At 44.9% G+C, this 20,652-nt stretch overlaps 3 protein-coding genes across 3 annotated transcripts in view; all 3 read right to left on the minus strand.

Moving 5' to 3' along the window:
• Positions 1-693: 693 nt before the first annotated feature.
• Positions 694-6,203, minus strand: LOC310795169 (28S rRNA (cytosine-C(5))-methyltransferase-like; the record flags this gene model as incomplete). Its single annotated transcript, XM_083657219.1, has 5 exons — positions 694-1,034; positions 1,492-1,644; positions 1,852-2,062; positions 3,767-4,290; positions 5,800-6,203. The coding sequence occupies 5 exons, from the start codon at positions 6,201-6,203 to the stop codon at positions 839-841; spliced, it is 1,488 nt and encodes a 495-aa protein (XP_083513345.1). The 3' UTR covers positions 694-838.
• A 4,593-nt stretch (positions 6,204-10,796) lies between these two features.
• On the minus strand, positions 10,797-12,708 carry LOC310794535 (stonustoxin subunit beta-like; the record flags this gene model as incomplete). The annotated part of the gene is made up of 2 exons (XM_083656505.1): positions 10,797-11,323; positions 12,600-12,708. The coding sequence occupies 2 exons, from the start codon at positions 12,706-12,708 to the stop codon at positions 10,797-10,799; spliced, it is 636 nt and encodes a 211-aa protein (XP_083512631.1).
• Positions 12,709-13,749: 1,041 nt separating this feature from the next.
• LOC310794537 (protein NLRC3-like) overlaps positions 13,750-20,652 on the minus strand; it is a gene marked incomplete at both ends in the record, with an annotated part of 33,196 nt that continues 26,293 nt past the window's right edge. The window contains 2 exons of the mRNA XM_083656507.1: positions 13,750-13,867; positions 19,861-20,034. Coding sequence (XP_083512633.1) covers positions 13,750-13,867; positions 19,861-20,034 — 292 coding nt within the window. The remainder of the gene's footprint in view (positions 13,868-19,860; positions 20,035-20,652) is intronic.

Consider the following 20,652-nt stretch of genomic DNA (forward strand, 5'->3'; position numbering starts at 1 on the left):
TGCCCCAATTTTTTCGCGCTGGCGCCGTTCAGCCCTCAGCAAAATCTGGTAGCGAGGACTTTTTTTGTGGCCCTCTCTATCATCAAAGTTGCCCATCCATTACGGCATGACAATATTTGTTCGGCCCCCGGCAACAATCTGGATTTCTCATGTGGCCCCCCATGAAAAATAGTTGCCCACCCCTGACATAAACAATGGGTTGGAGAAGTGATGGCTCATCTAAAACTTGAAAAGTTGAAATACTCAATTCGAGGGTCTGTGCAAAAGTTTTTTAAAGTCTGGCAACCATTTTTAAATTATTTTGAGTCTCAATATGCTACAATAGAGTAAAATGATATTCTGTCTACTTTTTTATGTTTCTATAATAAGGTGGTGATGGGAACTGTGTGAGGTAGTGGTCATCAGTTATACGTATGTTGCTGTTTTGTTTTGTCTTTTATTTTATTTTTGTGTCTCAATGTGGGAAAGGGGGGTTTACGTTTTGTGAGTTTTTTGTCTGTTTGAAAAAATCTATAACAATATTTGAATAAATTCAGAATTTATATAGAAGAATATTTAGAAAATGAATAGTCAGATAGTCAAAGACAATAGTCTGGAAACAAATATTTTCCCATACTCTTCCTTTTTCCATACTTTTCCAGATCTGGAAAATAGTCAAATCAAATTCCATACTTTCGTAGGAACCCTGGGCACAGACAGAGGCAATGTTATAGAGTAAAAAAAAATCTTTATTTTCAGTTCCATTCCCCAGATGTTTCATTGGAAAGGTATAGGCCCTGTGCATGACATTCCCCTCCAGACAACACGGTGGCAGTCTCTCCATTTTAAATGTCCAGTTTCACTCTGCTTTGGCTGCCTTCTTTTTCTTCTTCCTCTTCCTCTTCTTCTTGGCTGGCATACCGACGGCGTGCACTTCAGGTTTGTCCTCCGTCGCCTCCATTTCCTCCTCGCTGGCTGCTGGCTCTCCTGGAGAGGCAGCAGGCTTCTCCTCACAGACAGACGGGCGGCAGGGTGTCTCCTCTGGACCGGGGTCACTGTTAAGAGAGCAGAGGGAGGGAAGCAAACATGTTGATGCTGTTGTGTGGAAACCTTGTGAATTCAGTTCAGGTGTTTTAGATGGTTCGGACTAACTTGACTGTTCTTGTGGTCCTCAACCTGGGAGTCTATCAGCGAAAATACATTCAAAACATTCCTTTATAGATTACACTCCTGCCTAGATTTCTTTGATGACAGAAAGGTGTCTGGAAGAAGAAATCACACACCAAAAACAAATTACTACTTCTAATTAATTTGCATTATCAGGGGAAGTGTCCAAAATGCAAAAGTCTATTGCATTTGTAAAGTAAGACTTTTAGGTGGAATTGGCTCGAATAGAATAGACAGTTTCCCCTAAAGGTTTTACTGTACAAATTCAGAGTACAGATTGCACAGGATAAAAAAAATCATGATTTCCACAATAATTTAAATTTTAAATCACTGGACAATATTTACATGATGTGCAGCGCTTGCTCCTGGTCTTCACAGTGTTTCTCCAGCAGAGCCACAAAGAAGCCATGTGTGAGGGTGGTGCTGGTGCTGGCACGCAGGCACTGGCTGAGCGGCTGCAGGCCACGCTCCGGCCACTGGGCCAGCAGAGGAACCAGCCTGAGGGGAGACAGAGACGTCCAGGGGAGGGTTCAATATTTACTGTTCATAATCCAGATCTTCAAACTGCACGTTAGTGCGGTCCCAAACACTGTCCACTTGCAAAAACGGAAACGCTGTAATTGCAATATAAAATGGTTTAAATTTAAAGTATAGACAGCTGCAGCAGGACACCTCTTTAGCCCGCAGCAGGTGGAGTAGACCTACCTGAAGCCGGGGTTTTGCTGCAGACAGGCGGTGACGACCTCCTCATTCTCCTGGCTGTGGACGGAGCAGGTGGAGTAGACCAGGCGCTGCAGGCGGGGGAAGCGCAGGCCGTGGTTCAGGCAGCGCAGCTGGAAGGAGGCCAGGGCGGCCAGACGAGCTTGCTGCTTCTCCCTGTCAGTGGAGGAGGCGTCGTCACGCAGACACACCATACGTGCAAAATACACACACACACACACGTCATAAGCAAATGATATGATAGGGGAAAATGCACACAATCACTGATGAGGAAACCTTGCGAGGCAGCTGGATTCACGTGAGATCATGAGATCACGATCACACGACACACAAACCATCTGGCAGCGTCAGGTTACTGATGAGGTGCAGGCTGACCGAAAGCAATACAAATCTGATCCAGGAGGACTGTTGTAAACGAAACCTGGCGTTACTGATCATGCGTTACTGATCGTGTGTATTACTGATCGTGTGTTATAGCATACTAGATTATTAGTTATTATTATTATTAGTATTAATTAATACACAGGACAAGATGTTACTATCCCTTGTGCCAAAATCCGAGGAAAAACACATTTAGAAGCCCAATCCAGAATAAAACAAGCTAACAGGCTAACAAACTAATAAACAAGACACAAATCACCAGTTACCTACCCTAGCCAACAGCAGTATGAAGCATGTCATTGGGGTTTTCAAGTGGGCACCTTCCTTCACCGACGTTTCGTTAAGTTAGGCCCACGACACCTCAAGAAGGCTTAACGGTGTAATCCAGCGTCCTGGAAACACCCCCCTCCATGCTACCACCGCACAACTGCATATTACCTCACTATCTAAACCTAGCTATCCAGGTCGGTTCGGTATGACATTCCTGACTACACCACCACTGTCAATGATTCAGCCCTGTTGATGCAGACCGTTAATCATGACCACCAACAAACAATCCCTAACTACACCACCACTGTCAATGATTCAGCCCTGTTGATGCGGACCGTTAATCATGACCAACAAACAATCCCTAACTACACCACCACCGTCAATGATTCAGCCCTGTTGATGCGGACCGTTAATCATGACCAACAACAAACAATCCCTAACTACACCACCACTGTCAATGATTCAGCCCTGTTGATGCGGACCGTTAATCATGACCAACAACAAACAATCAATCTGACCTTAGCGAGCTCCCCAGCTAGCATGTTTCCTCCTTATCCACAGCCATTCACTTGCTCGTTCTGCTGCCTGAGACATGTTGCTAACCGCAAGTTTCAGGCTCCGTCCCCGAATGCCCAACTCAGTTAGTAAGGCAATAACGGACTTTGCCACAAAACCACGGCAGCCCACCTCTACAGGCCGCACTCGAGCCCTCCAACCTCGCTGCTCTGCCTCTGCTGCCATTTCAGCATACCTAGCTTTCTTGCGCTCATAAGCCTCCTCAACTCAATCTTCCCACGGGACTGTGAGTTCGATAAAATAAACTCTCTTCTCTACCTCAGACCACAGTAACAAGTCCGGACGTAGCCGGGTGCTAACTATATATGCTGGGATGACTAGCTGTTCATTCAAGTCAACCCTCATTTCCCAGGCTCCACCTACACTTAGCTGCCCTAACTTGTGCCTGACCTTAATTGGTCTAATCTTTTCTCCCTCACGTACAAATTTGATCTGTCTATTCTCTTTGCTAGCAACTAGAGAATTTATTTCTGTGTGTTATAGCATACTAGAAATAGAGCACGCTTCCAGTATTTCCAGCGCACGCAGTTCACATGCACACGCTCGCCCACTCAGCTGACCGTGCTCATTTCTACTGTACCTCGTACTTTGCTTCGTGCTCGAGGTCTCGCCTGCTTCGCGCTTCATCGCTGCAGCAGCACCACCAACTATGAGATCAAACACTGAATCCTACCTGATCCGCTGCACGAGGGATCCAGCAGGACAAACTCCACGTCTTTATACTGCGGGCTGTCAGGGTCCACCTTCAGGAAGTCCTGGTTGGCCAGCTGCTGACACGTGACCCCCGCCCGCAGCAGGAGGGTGGACATGGTGGACAGACGCTTGGCGTCCAAATCAAAGGCAAACAGCTTCCCCTTGTTCTTCAAGATGGCCGCCAGGTGGCTGGTCTTGTTGCCCGGGGCGGCGCAGGCGTCGAGGACGTGGCTGCCGGGCGGCGGGTCGAGGAGGTGGGCAGGGAGGCAGCTGGCTTTGTCCTGCAGGATGATGTGACCCGCCTTGTACAAGAAGTGGTCATGGAAGTCCGTCTTAGGAGCAAAGACCAGCAGGTCCGAGAGGTGCAGATCCCTCACAAAGGCTTTCTTCTTCAGGCTCAGGTCCTCCAGCCTCCAGGCCTGTCCCAGGTAGGAGAACCCGTCCCTCTTCAGGTAGTCGACGGCATCGTCCACCGTGGTCTTCAGGGTGTTCACGCGCACATACCTGGCAGAGATATTTAGAGTTTAGTATTCGTCATCAAGTTTTTATTTTGTTTTTGATTTTTGTTTTCAATTCAGTTTAGTTAGTTAGTTTCCAGAGTGGGTTTGCTTTTTTCTTTTCTTTTTTATAATGGGGTGGTGGTGGGGCTATTTGCCAAGGGCAACAACACTGTGAAATTCACTCAGAGTTTTGTAGACATCCCAAAAATGGGATCAATAAACTTTTTTTTGCAGATGATAGAAGAGAGTCTCATCGTTCTTTGTGCGTGTTCGGTGTTTACATAGTCATATCACACAATATTCTGTGGGCCTCGAGAAATCACTGAAAACGCTCTGAAACTCTGGCACTGGGAGCGTCCGTTCTCCAAAAGTGGCTGGCACTCAATGAGTTAAGAACACAATATATTTTCAGTTTGTTTAGCTTCAGTTAAAGGGATAGTTCGGTTTGTTTGAAGTGGGGTCCTATCAGCTAGTTCGATACACTAACTTAATTAGGTACAGTGTTCTGGAGGCTGGGCGCATTGTGGAACGAGACCGCGCACTCAGCGCAGCACCCAAACCAGCTTTTTCTCTGTAAGTACGGGGGGTCAACAACTAAAACGTAATTTAGCCACCTAAAACAACGCCCACCTAAACAAATCGATATCCGTGTACATGCACGCTCTATTTTGACAATTTTCAGCGCTTTACTTTTCCGCAAAACAGCAGTTTCATTCGGCACTGCTTTTTCTCCCAACCGTACTACCGTATTCCTCCGCTAAAAGCCAGCACAGAGCACAGAGCCGCGGTTTACAAAACAGGAAGGCTTAGAAGAGACAAAACACTGACTTACTTTAGAGACAACAAGTCACCTGGCCTCTCTGGTCTGGGACGTTTTCCACAATTTATCCTGGGAATGGTGAAAAAGGTCTGCAGGGCACCCCGGCATTTAGGCAGGAGGCGCATCTCTCTTTCTGCCTGTTCACTCTCTGCAAAAGTTCCTCTTCTGTATTCTCTCTGGTTCATAATTGTATCCTCTTGTCACCAAGGTGAATGGCATATCATCCTCGCTATCAAAATCACTAATATTTTCGTTTGTGTATTCTATTTGTTGTGTCTTCACTAACAAACCGGGAGAAATAAAATACCCCCAAATAACTGCGGAGTAATCCAGGCTTTTAGCGGAGGAATGCGGTAGTTGTACGGTTGGGAGAAAAAGCAGTGCCGAATGAAACTGCTGTTTTGCGGAAAAGTAAAGCGCTGAAAATTGTCAAAATAGAGCGTGCATGTACACGGATATCGATTTGTTTAGGTGGGCGTTGTTTTAGGTGGCTAAATTACGTTTTAGTTGTTGACCCCCCCGTACTTACAGAGAAAAGGCTGGTTTGGCTGCTGCGCTGAGTGCGCGGTCTCGTTCCACAATGTGCCCAGCCTCCAGAACACTGTACCTAATTAAGTTAGTGTATCGAACTAGCTGATAGGACCCCACTTCAAACAAACCGAACTATCCCTTTAACTCTAATACCCTTGATACCTGGGCAGCTGCTCGGCCTCGGGTGGCTGGACGCCGGTGGCAGGGAGCAGGTCCTGGTTCCTGCTGACCTTGTGTTTGATCTTGATGCGGGCCAGCTCCGCCTGCAGTCTGGACCGGTGCTTCATCATCACTGCCTTCCAGGCGCCGCCGCACTTCAGCCCCCGGCCCAGCAGCAGGTCGTACACCAGCACTTTGGCCAGGCTCATCTTCAGCCGGCTCAGTTTGAGCAGCTTGGTGGACCTGATGATTTCCTGCAGGATGGACGAGTACTTCTGGGTCTCGCACACCAGGGCGAACAGCTGCTTGATGTTCTCAAAGCCGCTGTCGTACACCAGAGTCTTCAGGGCGCCCTGCTTCTGCTCAGCTTTCTCCAGGATCTCGGCAGCTCTCGTGTACAGCGCCATGGCTGAAAACAACTCCTCTGGAAAAGAGTAAAACAATCACTGACAATTCCAGCCCAGGTTGGACCAGTCTAAACCCAGTAGCTTTTGATCTAGATCAGAGGTTTTCAAAGTGAGTGGGAGGCAGGCCTCCCCAGGAGGGCTCCAAGCGGTTTCAGGTGAGACTCAGTGAATGGAAGTGGAAAAAATAGTACATTAGTTTTTAAAAGTTTGTCACATAGAATAGACTAAATGAGTGTGATTTGGTTAAAGAGATACCGTAGTTCAGATATACAGTAGTTTTGGGGAATTTGAGAGTTTTTCCCAGAGTCAGAACAAATAAATTCCATCAGACAGGTCTTTCTATGTATTTGGTGTCGTCTGATATATGTCAAACAGTAATATCAAGCTATCTTGTCACAATTGTTGAGTGTCTGGACTCAAATAATCATGATCCCATAGGCATAGGCAATTGAGCGAGAGGGGGGGGGGGTCCTTTTTCCAAGCTTTGTCTGGCGGGAGGCTCACAGTCTCAGACTTTGAAAACCCCTGACCTAGGTTAGAGCATTTCACTGTAAGTACAATAAAATATACTGTCAATGATCTCTAGACCATATATTTTTGTGTGAGACAACATGAAATGCTCCAAAAATAGAGCGTGGTGTTGTTATACGTCGTAGACAAAATGCTTTCAATATGTAATAATCTTTTCCAGGTATGAAATCCTCTGTTTGATCATTTGAATGTAAAACAAATAGTAAACATACCTCTGTTCTGGTCGCTGTTAGCAAAAGACACTGGTTGTAATATTAATGAGGCTTGACAACGACTTTATATATATTTATATATATAATTTAGTAGCTACTCGTGCAGTTCAGTATACAGCTCATGCAGTTCAGCACAGTATCACGTTCTGTTTGCTTCCGTGTTACGTACAGCGTCATCAACTACGGATACCCATGAGGTACAAAAGCCCATTACATCACACTGGTGATCATCTGCGACTTGGCGACGTTTGACCATTGATGACTGGACTCTGTAAAGTTTCAAAATGAGACCACAGCACAAAGGGAGTAGCGTTATAAATCTTTTAGTTAACTTGTAGTTTGCTAGAGGCACATGTCACTTATTCTATCGCCACCGGCTCTCTGATTCTTCCGATCTCCTTCTACCCACGAAGAAGACAGGCCACTGATATCCCAACAACAAACCGAGAGCGCCGTCTCGTGGAACAACATGAGAACATCACATGCATGTGCTGCTAATCCAGTGTGCTTTGCACCCTCATTCAGGTCTACACCCCCTCCTGCCTACCTGAACTCCCTCATTCAGGTCTACACCCCCTCCTGCCTACCTGAACTCCCTCATTCAGGTCTACACCCCCTCCTGCCTACCTGAACTCCCTCATTCAGGTCTACACACATTCCTGCCTACCTGAACTCCCTCATTCAGGTCTACACCCCCCCCCCCCCCCCCCACCAGTGTTGGGCAAGTTACTTTCAAAATGTATAATACTACATATTACTAGTTACTTTCATTTGAAAGTAATACGTTACTTTACAATATTACTTTCTGTGTAGAGTAACTCGTTACTTAGTATGCTACTTTTGCATTACTTTTACCAAAACAAAAGCAGCAGCAGAATGACATTGCTGCCCCGGAACCATCCCAAAAAATAATTTCAACTGCCTTGAAGTCAGTGTAAACAAACAAAACAAAACAAAATGTAAATGTTATTCTTTTCATTTGTTATTGTCATCTATAGTGGTTATTTGCATAAAAACAAATAAGTTTGATTAGGAAATGATAGTACCTTTTTTAAATATGTGCTTTGATTTAATAAAATGTAACTCAATATGTAACTTGAGTTACTTGAGAAAGTAACTGGTATAATATTACTGAAATCCTATAAGTAATAAGTTATATTACTGAGTTACTGCTAAAAGTAATATATTACATGTAATATGTTACTTTTGTAATGAGTTACCCCCAACACTGCCCCCCACACACATTGTAACATAGGAGTGTAAACTGTGTAATCTAGAGGGAAATCAGGAGACAGTGATGTCAGGGTGAGCTGAACCTGGAAGCATGGCACAGGGTCAAGGGTCAATTCACTTTCTATTCAGCCAGTTAAGCTGCTGGATTCAATCCACAAACTGAGAACAAAATCTTGAAAAAGGTTCATACATGCTGTCTTGAAAGAAATCAATGAGAATCAAGACTCTATGACTGAGCAATGGACAGAAGCTTGACTTCACTGGTTGAAATGAATTTGAGCCTAACCATGCACACAACTCATTTTAGATTTGATAAACAATTTGTTTCTACCTGGTGCTCTCTTGCATTTTGCAATTTGATCCTTCTTTAATCTGTTTTCAATTCATTCCTGTTAGCTTTGACTTGTTTTATTCCCTGTCAAACACTTAATAACTCTACCTGCAAAAGTGCTAAAGAAATAAAACATAATTATTAATGTATTTATATTATTGCCAAACACCACTGTCTTTCTCACTAAGCATGCGGTGTACGCCCATGTGTTACTTCTTGAGATGATATTTGACATGACAAGATATGACTGAGGGAAGGCAGAAAGCAGCTTGATTAGTTGATGCAGTCGTAGCACTTCATTGCTACTGTGCAACCTTTTTGCACTAACTTATCAACTGAACACTCAGCACTTTGTATTGTTTTGATCACTTTGAATCATGCAGGGAAGTTTTGCTGATCGTGGCTCTTTAACAGCAACACTCTTCATATTCCTCATCTGCTGACTTGCTTTGTGTTGAGTGTGAAGTCTTCAAACTAAATAATCAATTATAGATTTATCGGTTAAAATTAGACCTTTGCAGCTCGGACTCAGCAGGGAAATAAAACAGAATATGAGCACATCAAATATGAAATAAAAATAAAGTTTCCTCAGTTGTCAGCAGCAGAGGGAGCCAGAGAGCTGTTGAAGAAGATGAGAGACTGTGATGCTGACAGACAGACAGACATCACATAACTACACATTTACTCATTTACTGTGTAGTCATGTGTTGTTATTTTAGTTTCCCTAATTAAGGTTTCTCTTTTAATTTAATTTAATCCAGATCAGTGGTTCTCAATGTGAGGTCCGGGGGGACCACCAGGGGTCTTTGAGGAGGTTCCAGGTGGTCCCAAGCAAACTGATGAATTAAATTTCCAAGAAGTGAACACAAATAGATGTAGAAGAATGACTGTTTTGATGACAGTTTCTCTGTTATCTCTTCAATACAGACACACGTACATCAATGTGTCCAGAGAAACAACTGACTAGATCTTTATACAAAACCAAGATGCAGGAAACTTTGATTCCAACTGTGTATAGTTTACCACGCCCATTGTTATTGTCACATGACCCCACAGCTTCACTTCTCCCTCCCTAGAGAGCTCTCTCACACACACACACACACACACACACACACACACACACACACACACACACACACACACACACACACACACACACACACACACACACACACACACACACACACACACACACACACACACACACACACACACACACACACACCTCCATAGAGAGTCGCGCGCTGCAGTTTAATAAATCTGCCGAGTGTGGGAAAAAAACAGAGTGGATGGACCAAACCACTTTGGCGCACATTGCGGGGGTGGGGGGTGTCAACAGCCTATCAGAATGCGGGTTGTGTGGTGGCCACGTGGGTCACTTGTAAATCTGACCAATCAACAACCACACACGTGAATATCAAGCGCTAGACAGAAGAATGGACGCATTGCAAAACGTTGTAAATGTGTCTCTAATCTTGATATGAAACAGTTAGAGATGAGGTGTAGAGGCTCTGCTGTGCTGTGGCAACATGTTGGAAGTTAACTGAAATCATTTGACTCCTCAAATCATCAAACTCACAGTTTTTACCACAACAATCAGCAAATGAATCAGGATGATTTCAGCCACAGCTGCACACACACACAGACGAGCACGCGCAGACGCACGCGCGCGCGCACACACACACACACACACACACACACACACACACACACACACACACACACACACACACACACACACACACACACACACACACACACACACAGACACAAGTGTTGTATTAAATAATAGTGAAATAAGCAGAATGGGTCAGATTTGTTTAATGGCAGATGTTGATACTTATATGCACACTACACACTCATCTCTTCATGACCTCATATCAACAAGATATGATTTGATTTGAGGAACATTGTAATCACATGTTAAGTCAAAGTTATATAAAAAGTATAGAATCAAATGTTTGAAAGCAACACGATCAAACAATGTGAATTTAACCTTAAATTGTTGGAAACATGAGAGATGTTTAGTTTGGTGACATGAATAAAATACAAACATAACAAAGGTCCCAAAAGAAAGAGATTTTAACCTGTCAATCATCAACAACAGACTGTGTGTGTGTGTGTGTGTGTGTGTGTGTGTGTGTGTGTGTGTGTGTGTGTGTGTGTGTGTGTGTGTGTGAGTGTGTGTGTGTGTGTGTGTGTGTGTGTGTGTGTGAGATCCTGTACAGAGTGAAGCATCATGTCAGCAGCTGTGTTTGGTAACAGTGTGTTTCTCTCTCACTCTATCTAACACAGAGACACTGAGGCATCAGGCCACAGATAGAACCCAGGGTACAGAGGTTCAGTGAAGGTGGAGTTGAACGTGTGGAGATGAATCAGTTTGTCAGAGGAAACGTTGTAGAAGGACAGAGAGCCAGCAGGCCAGTCAAGATACACTGCGACTCTGTTAGAGTGAGAGGAGGAGGGGAGAGGTATGTGTGTTTCTCTGTTATTGTGCAGGGCTCTGTAATCAGCATCAGTGCAGTACAGACACCAGGACTTTTCATTCCCTCCAAGCCAGCTGTCATCACCCTGTCCTCTCCTGCTGATTCCTCTGTAAGTCACTCCTATAAGAACCACTCCTTTCCTCTCCACCTCCCAATAACAGCGACCAGTCAAACCATCTCTACACAGCAGCTGAGCCCTGCTGTCAAATCTCTCTGGATGATCAGGATATGGCTGCTCCTCTCTCACCCTCGTCACCTTTCTGTTGTCTTCAGACAGGAGGAGGCGTCTGCCTGCTGTGTTTGGGTCCAGTGTGAGTTCACAGGCATCTGATGAGAGAACAAGACTCAATACAGAAACTCTTTTGATTCTAATAGAGCTGTTTATTATCTGTTGATTTATGAACACTTTGACCTTTAATTTCTTCACACTTTCATGGTGACACATTCTATCAGCCATCATCTTCATTCACAGCAGGACTGAATGAAGAGATGTCACAAGCTGCTGTGAGGGACTTTCCATGTCAGCAGTTGACTGTTTAATACTTTATTTAGCTGAAACAAAGGAGGCTATTCTGATGTTTCTGTCAAAGCATAACACTGCTTTTAACACCATTGATATCATTTATATAGTCAAACATGTTCAAGTCCAAACTCTACTTCAATCTGCCTTTTCTCATGTTCATACCAGAGTAGGACACACACACACACACACACACACACACACACACACACACACACACACACACACACACACACACACACACACACACACACACACACACACCACACACACACCATACACACACACACACACACACACACACACACACACACACACACCACAGACACACCATACACACACACACACACACACACACACACACACGCACACACACACCACACAGACACACACACACACACACACACACACACACACACACACACACAGACACACACACACACACACACACACACACACACAGACACCTCACCCCCCCCCCCACACACACACACACACACCTCACCCCCCCACACACACAGACACCTCACCCCCCCACACACACACACACCTCACCCCCCCACACACACACACACACACCTCACCCCCCCCCCACACACACCTCACCCCCCCCCCACACACACACACCTCACCCCCCCACACACACAGACACCTCACCCCCCCCCACACACACACAGACACCTCACCCCCCCACACACACACACACCTCACCCCCCCACACACGCACACACCTCACCCCCCCCACACACACACACACCTCACCCCCCCACACACACAGACACCTCACCCCCCCACACACACACACACCTCACCCCCCCACACACGCACACACATCACCCCCCCCCCCCACACACACACACACACACACACCTCACCCCCCCCACACACACACACCTCACCCCCCACACACACAGACACCTCACCCCCCACACACACAGACACCTCACCCCCCCCCCCACACACACACACACCTCACCCCCCACACACACAGACACCTCACCCCCCCACACACACAGACACCTCACCCCCCCCACACACACACCTTACGCCAAGTTTCATGCTATTCGGCATAGCACCACCTACTGGCAAACACAGAAAGCACTTTATCTCGATAACAGTTAGTCCGATCAACTTCAAACTTGGGGAAAACGCTTAGGGCAGGTGTGGGCAACATGTTTTTCCTGAGGGCCATACTGGCTTACATCAAGTAAGTGAAGGGCCACATATTGGAGATCATACCTGCCAACACTCCTGATTTTCACGGGAGTCTTCCTATTTTTAACTCTCTCTCCTGTTGTGATTGGTAATTTCTTGTTAATCTCCTGATATAATAGTGATACAAATCCAATGGCTGTAGCAGATGAGATTTATTAACATTAATAATTCTGCCTTTTATTGAGTTTTTGGGGGTCGTTTTGTTTTTCTTTGAGTCCATTTGGCCCCAGGCCCGCTAGAAATTAAATGTTATAACAGAAGTGGAGTATTGGCCAGAATGACATGAACATTTGGACACTTATTCAGCAGGTATCTTGTATGTTGTGTTCAGGTGCACTGTAAAAAAAAAAGAAGAAAAAAAGAAAAAGAAAAGAAATGCAATTCCATCGTGGGCCACACCGCATGCGTGGGCCGTATTTTGTCCATGTGTGGCTTAGGGGGACCTGATAGGGTGCAGTGCTGAATTTCGTGCAATTGGCATAGCGCCACCTACTGGCAACACAAATTTTGTTTATCTCGAGAACCATTCGGCGGATCGACTTCACACTTGGGGAATGCGCTGAGGGGGAGCTCACGGATTTCAGTGCCGGATTTCATGCAATTCGGCATAGTGCCACCTACCGATACCTTACACACACACGCACGCACGCACGCACACACACACACACACACACACACACACACAGCATAATACCAGCAAACTAGATTTGAAGGCCGCACAGCGGCCTGATAATCAAGTACCGGTATGTTATATATCCTATAATAAAATTGCCTAGATGGATGGGCGGGCGTGTGGTGTCTGTCAGTCATGATTTGATTTAGTTTTGTGTCACGAAAGTGACATCGCCCGATGTCACTTTGGTGACGTTCAGTGCCAAAAAAATACCCTTAGACCTCAGGGTGTTAATATCCCTATAATATTCCTATAGGGGTTGACAGTGTGTCTGTGACCTGAGGGTGTTAATATCCCTATAATATTCCTATAGGGGTTGACAGTGCGTCTGTGGTGCTGTCTGGGCTAACTGTATCTGAACACGAGGTTCGAAAGGTTCTGTCCAGGACCAAGGTGGGGAAGGCCGCTGGACCGGACGGCATTCCTCCCCGAGTTGCCAGGTCCTGCTCTGAGCAGCTTGCCCCTGTGATGACAGATATTTTTAATATGTCACTGCAGCGTCGCATTGTTCCAAAAAGTTTCAAGGAGTCCATTGTAGTCCCAGTCCCAAAGAAATCTCCTGTCACATGTCACAATGATTACAGACCCATTGCACTAACATCAGTGTTTATGAAATGTCTGGAGCGTTTAGTGCTGGACTACATTAAATGTCAGATTCCTTCTACTCTTGATCCTTGGCAGTTTGCTTATAGGAAAAACAGATCAGTTGAGGATGCAGTCTCTATAGCTTTGAACTCTGTATATGAACATCTGGATAAAAGTAAAGCTTATGTCAGAATGCTTTTCATAGACTATAGCTCTGCTTTTAATACGATCATTCCCTCACTTCTGATCTGTAAACTGCTAAATCTTGGTCTGTGTGATGCTCTTTGTGAATGGATTTTTAGCTTTTTAATCATGAGGCCTCAAAGAGTCAGGATCAGAAATAATCTGTCTGATATACTTGTTCTGAGCACTGGCTTGCCGCAAGGATGCATTCTTAGCTCTTTCTTGTTTACTCTTTTTACCCATGACTGTATCGCTCACTACCTCAACAACCTGATAGTTAAATACGCGGATGACACCACTGTCATTGGGCTCATTAGCTCAAATGACGAGTCTAACTACAGATCTGAGGTAGAAAAACTAGTCAGGTGGAGCGAGGCCAACAACCTCATTCTTAATGCCTCCAAGACAAAGGAGCTCGTCGTCAACTTCCGCCGTACAAAGGCACCTCACCATCCTATAATAATCAATGGTACAGAGGTTGAGATGGTAAAAAGTATCACATTTCTTGGTGTCACTATTTCGGATGATCTTAGCTGGCACTCAAATACCAAAGCGATTGTTAAAAAGTCTCAGCAACATCTTTTCTTCTTAAGAAGACTTAAGGAGTTCGCCCACAACAGCCAGATCCTTGTTAACTTTTATCGCTGTATTATTGAGTGCACTTTATTCCTGCACTTTAAAAGTGAGCTGGATGACTCGGGCCTTTATCCACAGATGTACCTGTCTTATTTTATTGTTTTATTCTCTTATTTTACCTTACTTACCGGTACTTTTTAAACTTTTTTATTGTTTGTCTTTTTATATGCTCTTTTATGTTGTCATGATTTGTCATATATGTGTCTATGTTTTAAGCTCTTGCACCCCAATTCCAATGTAGTTTTGACTGCAAATGGTAAATAAACTGACTGACTCTGACTCTTAAACCCGAACCCGTTCGGAGGCCAAGTGGCGCGTGGGTCGGAGTCCGTTTCAGACTGAAAACATAACTTGTCTGAGATGACAGGTTGAGAGGCGGGTCATAGTAGCATGTCGATGATTTTATTTGACAATTATGGGGACTGGATTGGGCTTTGGCCAATCCTGGCGTGTTCCACCCCCAAATCGAGTGGGATTCAGTCGTGTCGTGGCGCTCTCCTCGGGAAGAGCCTGGTGACGCGAGGTTAGTGGCTGAGTGGAGCTCAGCGAGCCGCAGGCAGCCAGCTGCCGGAGCGGAGAGTGCAGCCCGTCGGCCTGGAATCTCCGAGGTGCGACCCCTGACAACCAGGCTCTCAGGCACGCGCCATTAACGCTATTGTGGTAAATACAATATTCCTGGAATGCGAGTTTTAACGACATAACGTTACATTTCTTTGCATTCTTAGGCATAACCGTTTTCTTTATTGTGTATATCAACATACAAATGGCCAAGTTAGTAGTTAGTTTATGGGATAGGAATTCTGCCAGATGACAGGCACTAGATGCCATTTTCTCCTCCATTTAGAAGAGAAAATTATGCTGAAATGAAGATTTGATTGACAGCTGCCATGTCGTGATATGATTGGATGAAATGGGGTAGAAATGTTATAGTACTATGTGACTTCAGCAAACTTTAGTTTACGGTTATGAATGAAATCTTGAAAAATGAACTTTTGATGTGAAAAAGTGTGAAAAATTAAAGAAATTAGATTTTTGTGATTTTTTTTGGTATACATAGGTGCACTGCATACCCAGGTATTTGAACAAAAATAAAATAAAAGTTATTTTTGGGATCAGCTCGACTTTAAAGCCCCATTCAGCAACTTTTCCAAGTTTTGCTATTGGGGAAACTGCGCCCTCTGGGTGCAATAGTCTGTATCAGTATCGCCATTCAAAGTCAACAAAACACAGCGCCAGAAAGCTCTATGTACATGTGACATTGGGTACTCACCACATGATGAAATAATAATCCAAACGTCATTTTCGTATCAAATCCGCACCGAGTTACTTCCTTGTTTTACTGAACACAGCGCTTCCGCTGTACAGCGCATGCGCGGTATGCCGCTCATGCTGTCTACGGGACGCAGGCACAAAATGCTTAGTGCCAGGAGAGGCCTTTGGAGGGCGCTGTGTGACCAATAGAGGCGTCATTCTCCCTTTTAGAATACACTGGACCATCTTCAATGACTAAAAAGCTGTTATATTAAGGTGAAAAAGTTACTGATGGGGGTTTTAAAGCTCCCCTCCTGTCAGTTACTCCTCCCTGTTTCACCTTTTATGTTCTATGAAAACGTACATGTGCACGCGCTGTAACAACACTCATCACCATTTGTGCCAAAGAGCTTACTTTAGCCACTTATTAAAGGAACACTCCGCCCATTTTCAACCAGCTTTGTATCATTAGAACATCAGTAGTATATCAGAAAACTGTAAACGGTTTTGAAGTCTGTCATTTAATTTGACAGTTATTGAGTGTTAAAGTGTGGACCAGTGACATCATTGGTCAAACTAACTTTGCCAGCCACTTTTGGAGAACGGAAGCTCCCAGTGCCAGAGTTTCAGAGCGTTTTCAGTGATTTATGACTATGTAAACACCGAACACGCACAAAGAACGAGGAGACTCTCTTCTATCATCTGCAAAAAAAAGTTTATTGATACCATTTTCCGTTCTTTAGTTATGAGCCGGAGAAGATAGGCTGTTTTGAGCAAAAAGACAGGTTTCAAATTATAAGCTGAGATATTCAGCCTTTTGTGAAATGAAGCATTTCAAACACATTCACTGACTCTAGCTAATATTTTCTGATGTAGTGACGTGGTGTAGTTCTGTGGAGCCTGCGTGCCCCACCCCCCTCTCCCCCCCTCAGCTGCAAACTCCTCCCCACACGCACCCAGTCTATTTTCGGAGCCTCCGTTTTTGCGCCGGGCGGCTCCCGGGCGGCTCCCAGCGCGACAAGGAAATGCCAAACGGGACTGCAGGGAAAGGTTTGGCCCTTCGGCGTCGGGTGCTGCCTTTCTGGCGGGTAATCGTGTGGAGAAACTATATGCAGACAGACAGACAGAGGCAGAGGAGCTCAGTTGTGGGTGCGGATTGACTGCTCTTCGCAGCCAACGTCAGCTGCAGACAGAGCAATCTATATGGCTCTGGCTGCAGCATGGATCGGTTTCTCTTTGATCACGGCTTTTTCCTGCAGTTTTCCGGACCTTTCTGTAATCTGGAGAGCACTGTCGCCACCTAATGAGTCCGTAAAATAGGTTATACACCTTCAATAGCTCCCATATTTGTACAGGAGATGCCTGATGCTTTGATCCACGTCCCACCGTCAAAAAACGCAATTGACGAACATACTCGTCCTTGGCACTCTACGTTACTAAACGAAATGACGAACATAATCGTCCATGGCACTCAATGAGTTAATAACTCATTAACTCAAATCAACTCTCAATAACTGTCAAACTAGATGAATGATGAATAGTTTGACAGTTATTGAGAGTTGATTTGAGTTAATGAGTTATTAATTTGAGTTAGTGTGGACCAGTGATGTCAATGGTCCACACTTTAACACTCAATAACTGTCAAATTAAATGACAGACTTCAAAACAGTTCACAGTTTTCTGATATACTACTGATGTTCTAATGATACAAAGCTGGTTGAAAATGGGCAGAGTGTTCCTTTAACATGCAGTGGAATCCGTATTATAACCCGCTCCTAGTCGGTTGGCCTGCATGTTAAACAACAATTAGCCGGCCTACGCACTCCCGCAAGTCCATATCATATTCATCTAGCTCGCCGGTGTTAGATCCGGATTAGCGCAAAAGCAGCTTCTGTTTAACTCTGGCAAGTCATGATCCTGATCATGTAGGCTAGCTGTTATGTGGGCGGGTGTTGGCACTTCACGGTAGTTTATTAATTAATGAATCGTTCGGGCAATCGCTTATATCAACGAATTAAACGAGCAAACTCACGGTTTCCTCAAGTGCTGCAAAAACGTCTTGAATTGTTTGGTCGAGGGATCCAAACGCGCTTCAGCTATGCAGGCAGGTAGATAGGTCCAGTGCATCAGGAGGGACGCTTACTGCTGCGCTGCTTGCTTGCTCCCATGTCAGAAAAAGCCTAACTTTTGTGGGGAGAAATACATTGAAAACTAGTCAGATATGACTTGAATGCCACTTGTAAAATAAATCACCCACAGTGATTGACGACGGTCCAACCACTATTTTGACTGGGCGGCTTTATGTAGCCTAACAAAGGCGGAAAGGCTCATTCTTGGCACATTGCCACCCCTCGTTGTCGGAATGGACTCCGTTAAAACATTGGTGGGGGTGGTGGAGGGGAGGGGCGGGTGCGGGGACCCGAAATACTACATTTCCCACAATGCACTGGGCTCGCGTGGCCTTCGTTTTCATGCCCACCCATCAGGCATTTGGCTGATATCAAACTCCAGTAGGTGGCGGTAATGCACATATATGTATATATGCAACCGCCATAAAACTCAAAGAAGAAGAAGAAGAAGAAGGCTTCGACAATAAAAGATACAAAGAAGAAGAAATAAATTGAAAATAAAATTGCCTCCAAATTGCACCAAATGTAAACGGTAGTATATATGTCGGGAGATGTCTTCATAAAAAAATTTTTATGCATTTTAAGGCATTTTCGTAGGAGTTACGCGCATCTGATGTTGTAACTATTTTCTGTAAAAATTGGTAAAAATGGGTACATTGCTCAGCGTTGATTTCGTTACTTCAACTCACCTACTACTAGATGTAAAATTTGACGAACTTTCCAATGCCGCCAGTCCCGTGTCTTTTGGTGCTTCCGTTCCAGAGATATGGTCTCTTGGCAAGGAGCTATGGAAAGCTAACCTAGCTACAGTATGCTATGCGGGTGAACAAGATGGCTGCCTTTTGCTTTTCGTCGAGAGCTCTGAAGGGGCGTGGAGGACCTCTAGAGGCGGGACCATGGCTCACAAGACTTGTAGTTCATAGGCGCTCGAGTTCCGCAAGCGGGGAGGGAAGCCGGGTGACGCGTAACGCGTCATCCGGCTTCCCTAAAAATGTGAGAGATGCCTGATAGGTCAGGCAGTGAAGCTCCAATTTCAAAATATTTAAACGGATTCTAAAACCTTAGGGGCGTGAGATTGATATATATTCATATTCCCCACGGTAAAGCCGTCCTTTAAGATATCCGCTGGAGAAAATAAAATCCATGCACAGATTTACCTCCTATAGGTCCACAAATTTCACATATATTATTAAGCTTCGCCAGCGCCACACAGCTTCCGGCTCGCTGGTTGCTCGCCAGCGCATCCCAGTGGGGCGGTGCTTATAGTAAACATCTTGTCTAAAAGTATTAATATTGAACATGTCACATGTCTAATTTGCACTATTCAACACTGCATTTTCTCAGTGTCTCAGAAACACACTCGGCAAGTTTGAAGTCGATCGGACAAACGGCTCTGGAGATGTGTGATAAACAGAGAACATACAGACAGACAGTCGTGCATTTATTAAGGAGATACACACTTACACTTCCTCTTCCTCACTCCTGGTTTCAACCTCTGGACTCCACCATGGTCCACACTGTGGGGCAAACAAAGTCAGACCAGAGTATTCTATTTGAGGACAGAAACAAAACCTTCCCTATGAAGGGTTTTCCATATAATAGGGACCGTTCGTTATTTATGGAAGGGGTCACTGGAGGAAATAGGGGAGGGTGATGCTTTTTAAATATATACCTGAGAGAGTCCAGTCTCCAGTGTGGATCCTCCAGTCCAGCAGAGATCAGCTCCACTCCTGGGCCTCCTGGATGATTGTAGCTCAGGTCCAGCTCTCTCAGATGGGAGGGGTTGGAGCTCAGAGCTGAGGCCAGAGAAGCACAGCCTTCCTCTGTAAGCAGACAGAATGACAAACTGCACACACACACACACACACACACACACACACACACACACACACACACACACACACACACACACACACACACACACACACACACACACACAAATGAATCCATGTCAGATTTGATTGGTAGCCTACTGTGAAATTAGTTGTGCTAAAACGGTTACTACCTCATACAGTTGGCTGGTCAGCTCTGTGGTTATGTGCTGCAGTTTGAGAGTTCCCTACTCACTGTCTGACAGAATATTAGAAGTCCTTTCTACTTTTTCAGGTTTCAAAAACTGAGGCAGCACAGAGAGGAAAGAATGAAATGCCCTCATGGAAAGTCATTCAGAGGGGCTATGAAGGGCTAAATGTTGGTATCACACCTGGTTTAAAAAAATACATGGACAGAGAAAATCACCCACAGGTGTTTGTCTGCTGACAGTAATCTGTATGTAAAGCAGGATGTAAATGATAGTAATCTGTATGTAAAGCAGGAGGTAAATGATAGTAATCTGTATGTAAAGCAGGATGTAAATGATAGTAATCTGTATGTAAAGCAGGATGTAAATGATAGTAATCTGTATGTAAAGCACGATGTAAATGGTCATCTGTTGATCAGGTTAAAGCACAACAACAATGCTGGC

Source organism: Poromitra crassiceps (genome assembly GCF_964638095.1).
Source record: "Poromitra crassiceps genome assembly, chromosome: 20".
In the NCBI taxonomy this organism is placed as follows: domain Eukaryota; kingdom Metazoa; phylum Chordata; class Actinopteri; order Beryciformes; family Melamphaidae; genus Poromitra; species Poromitra crassiceps.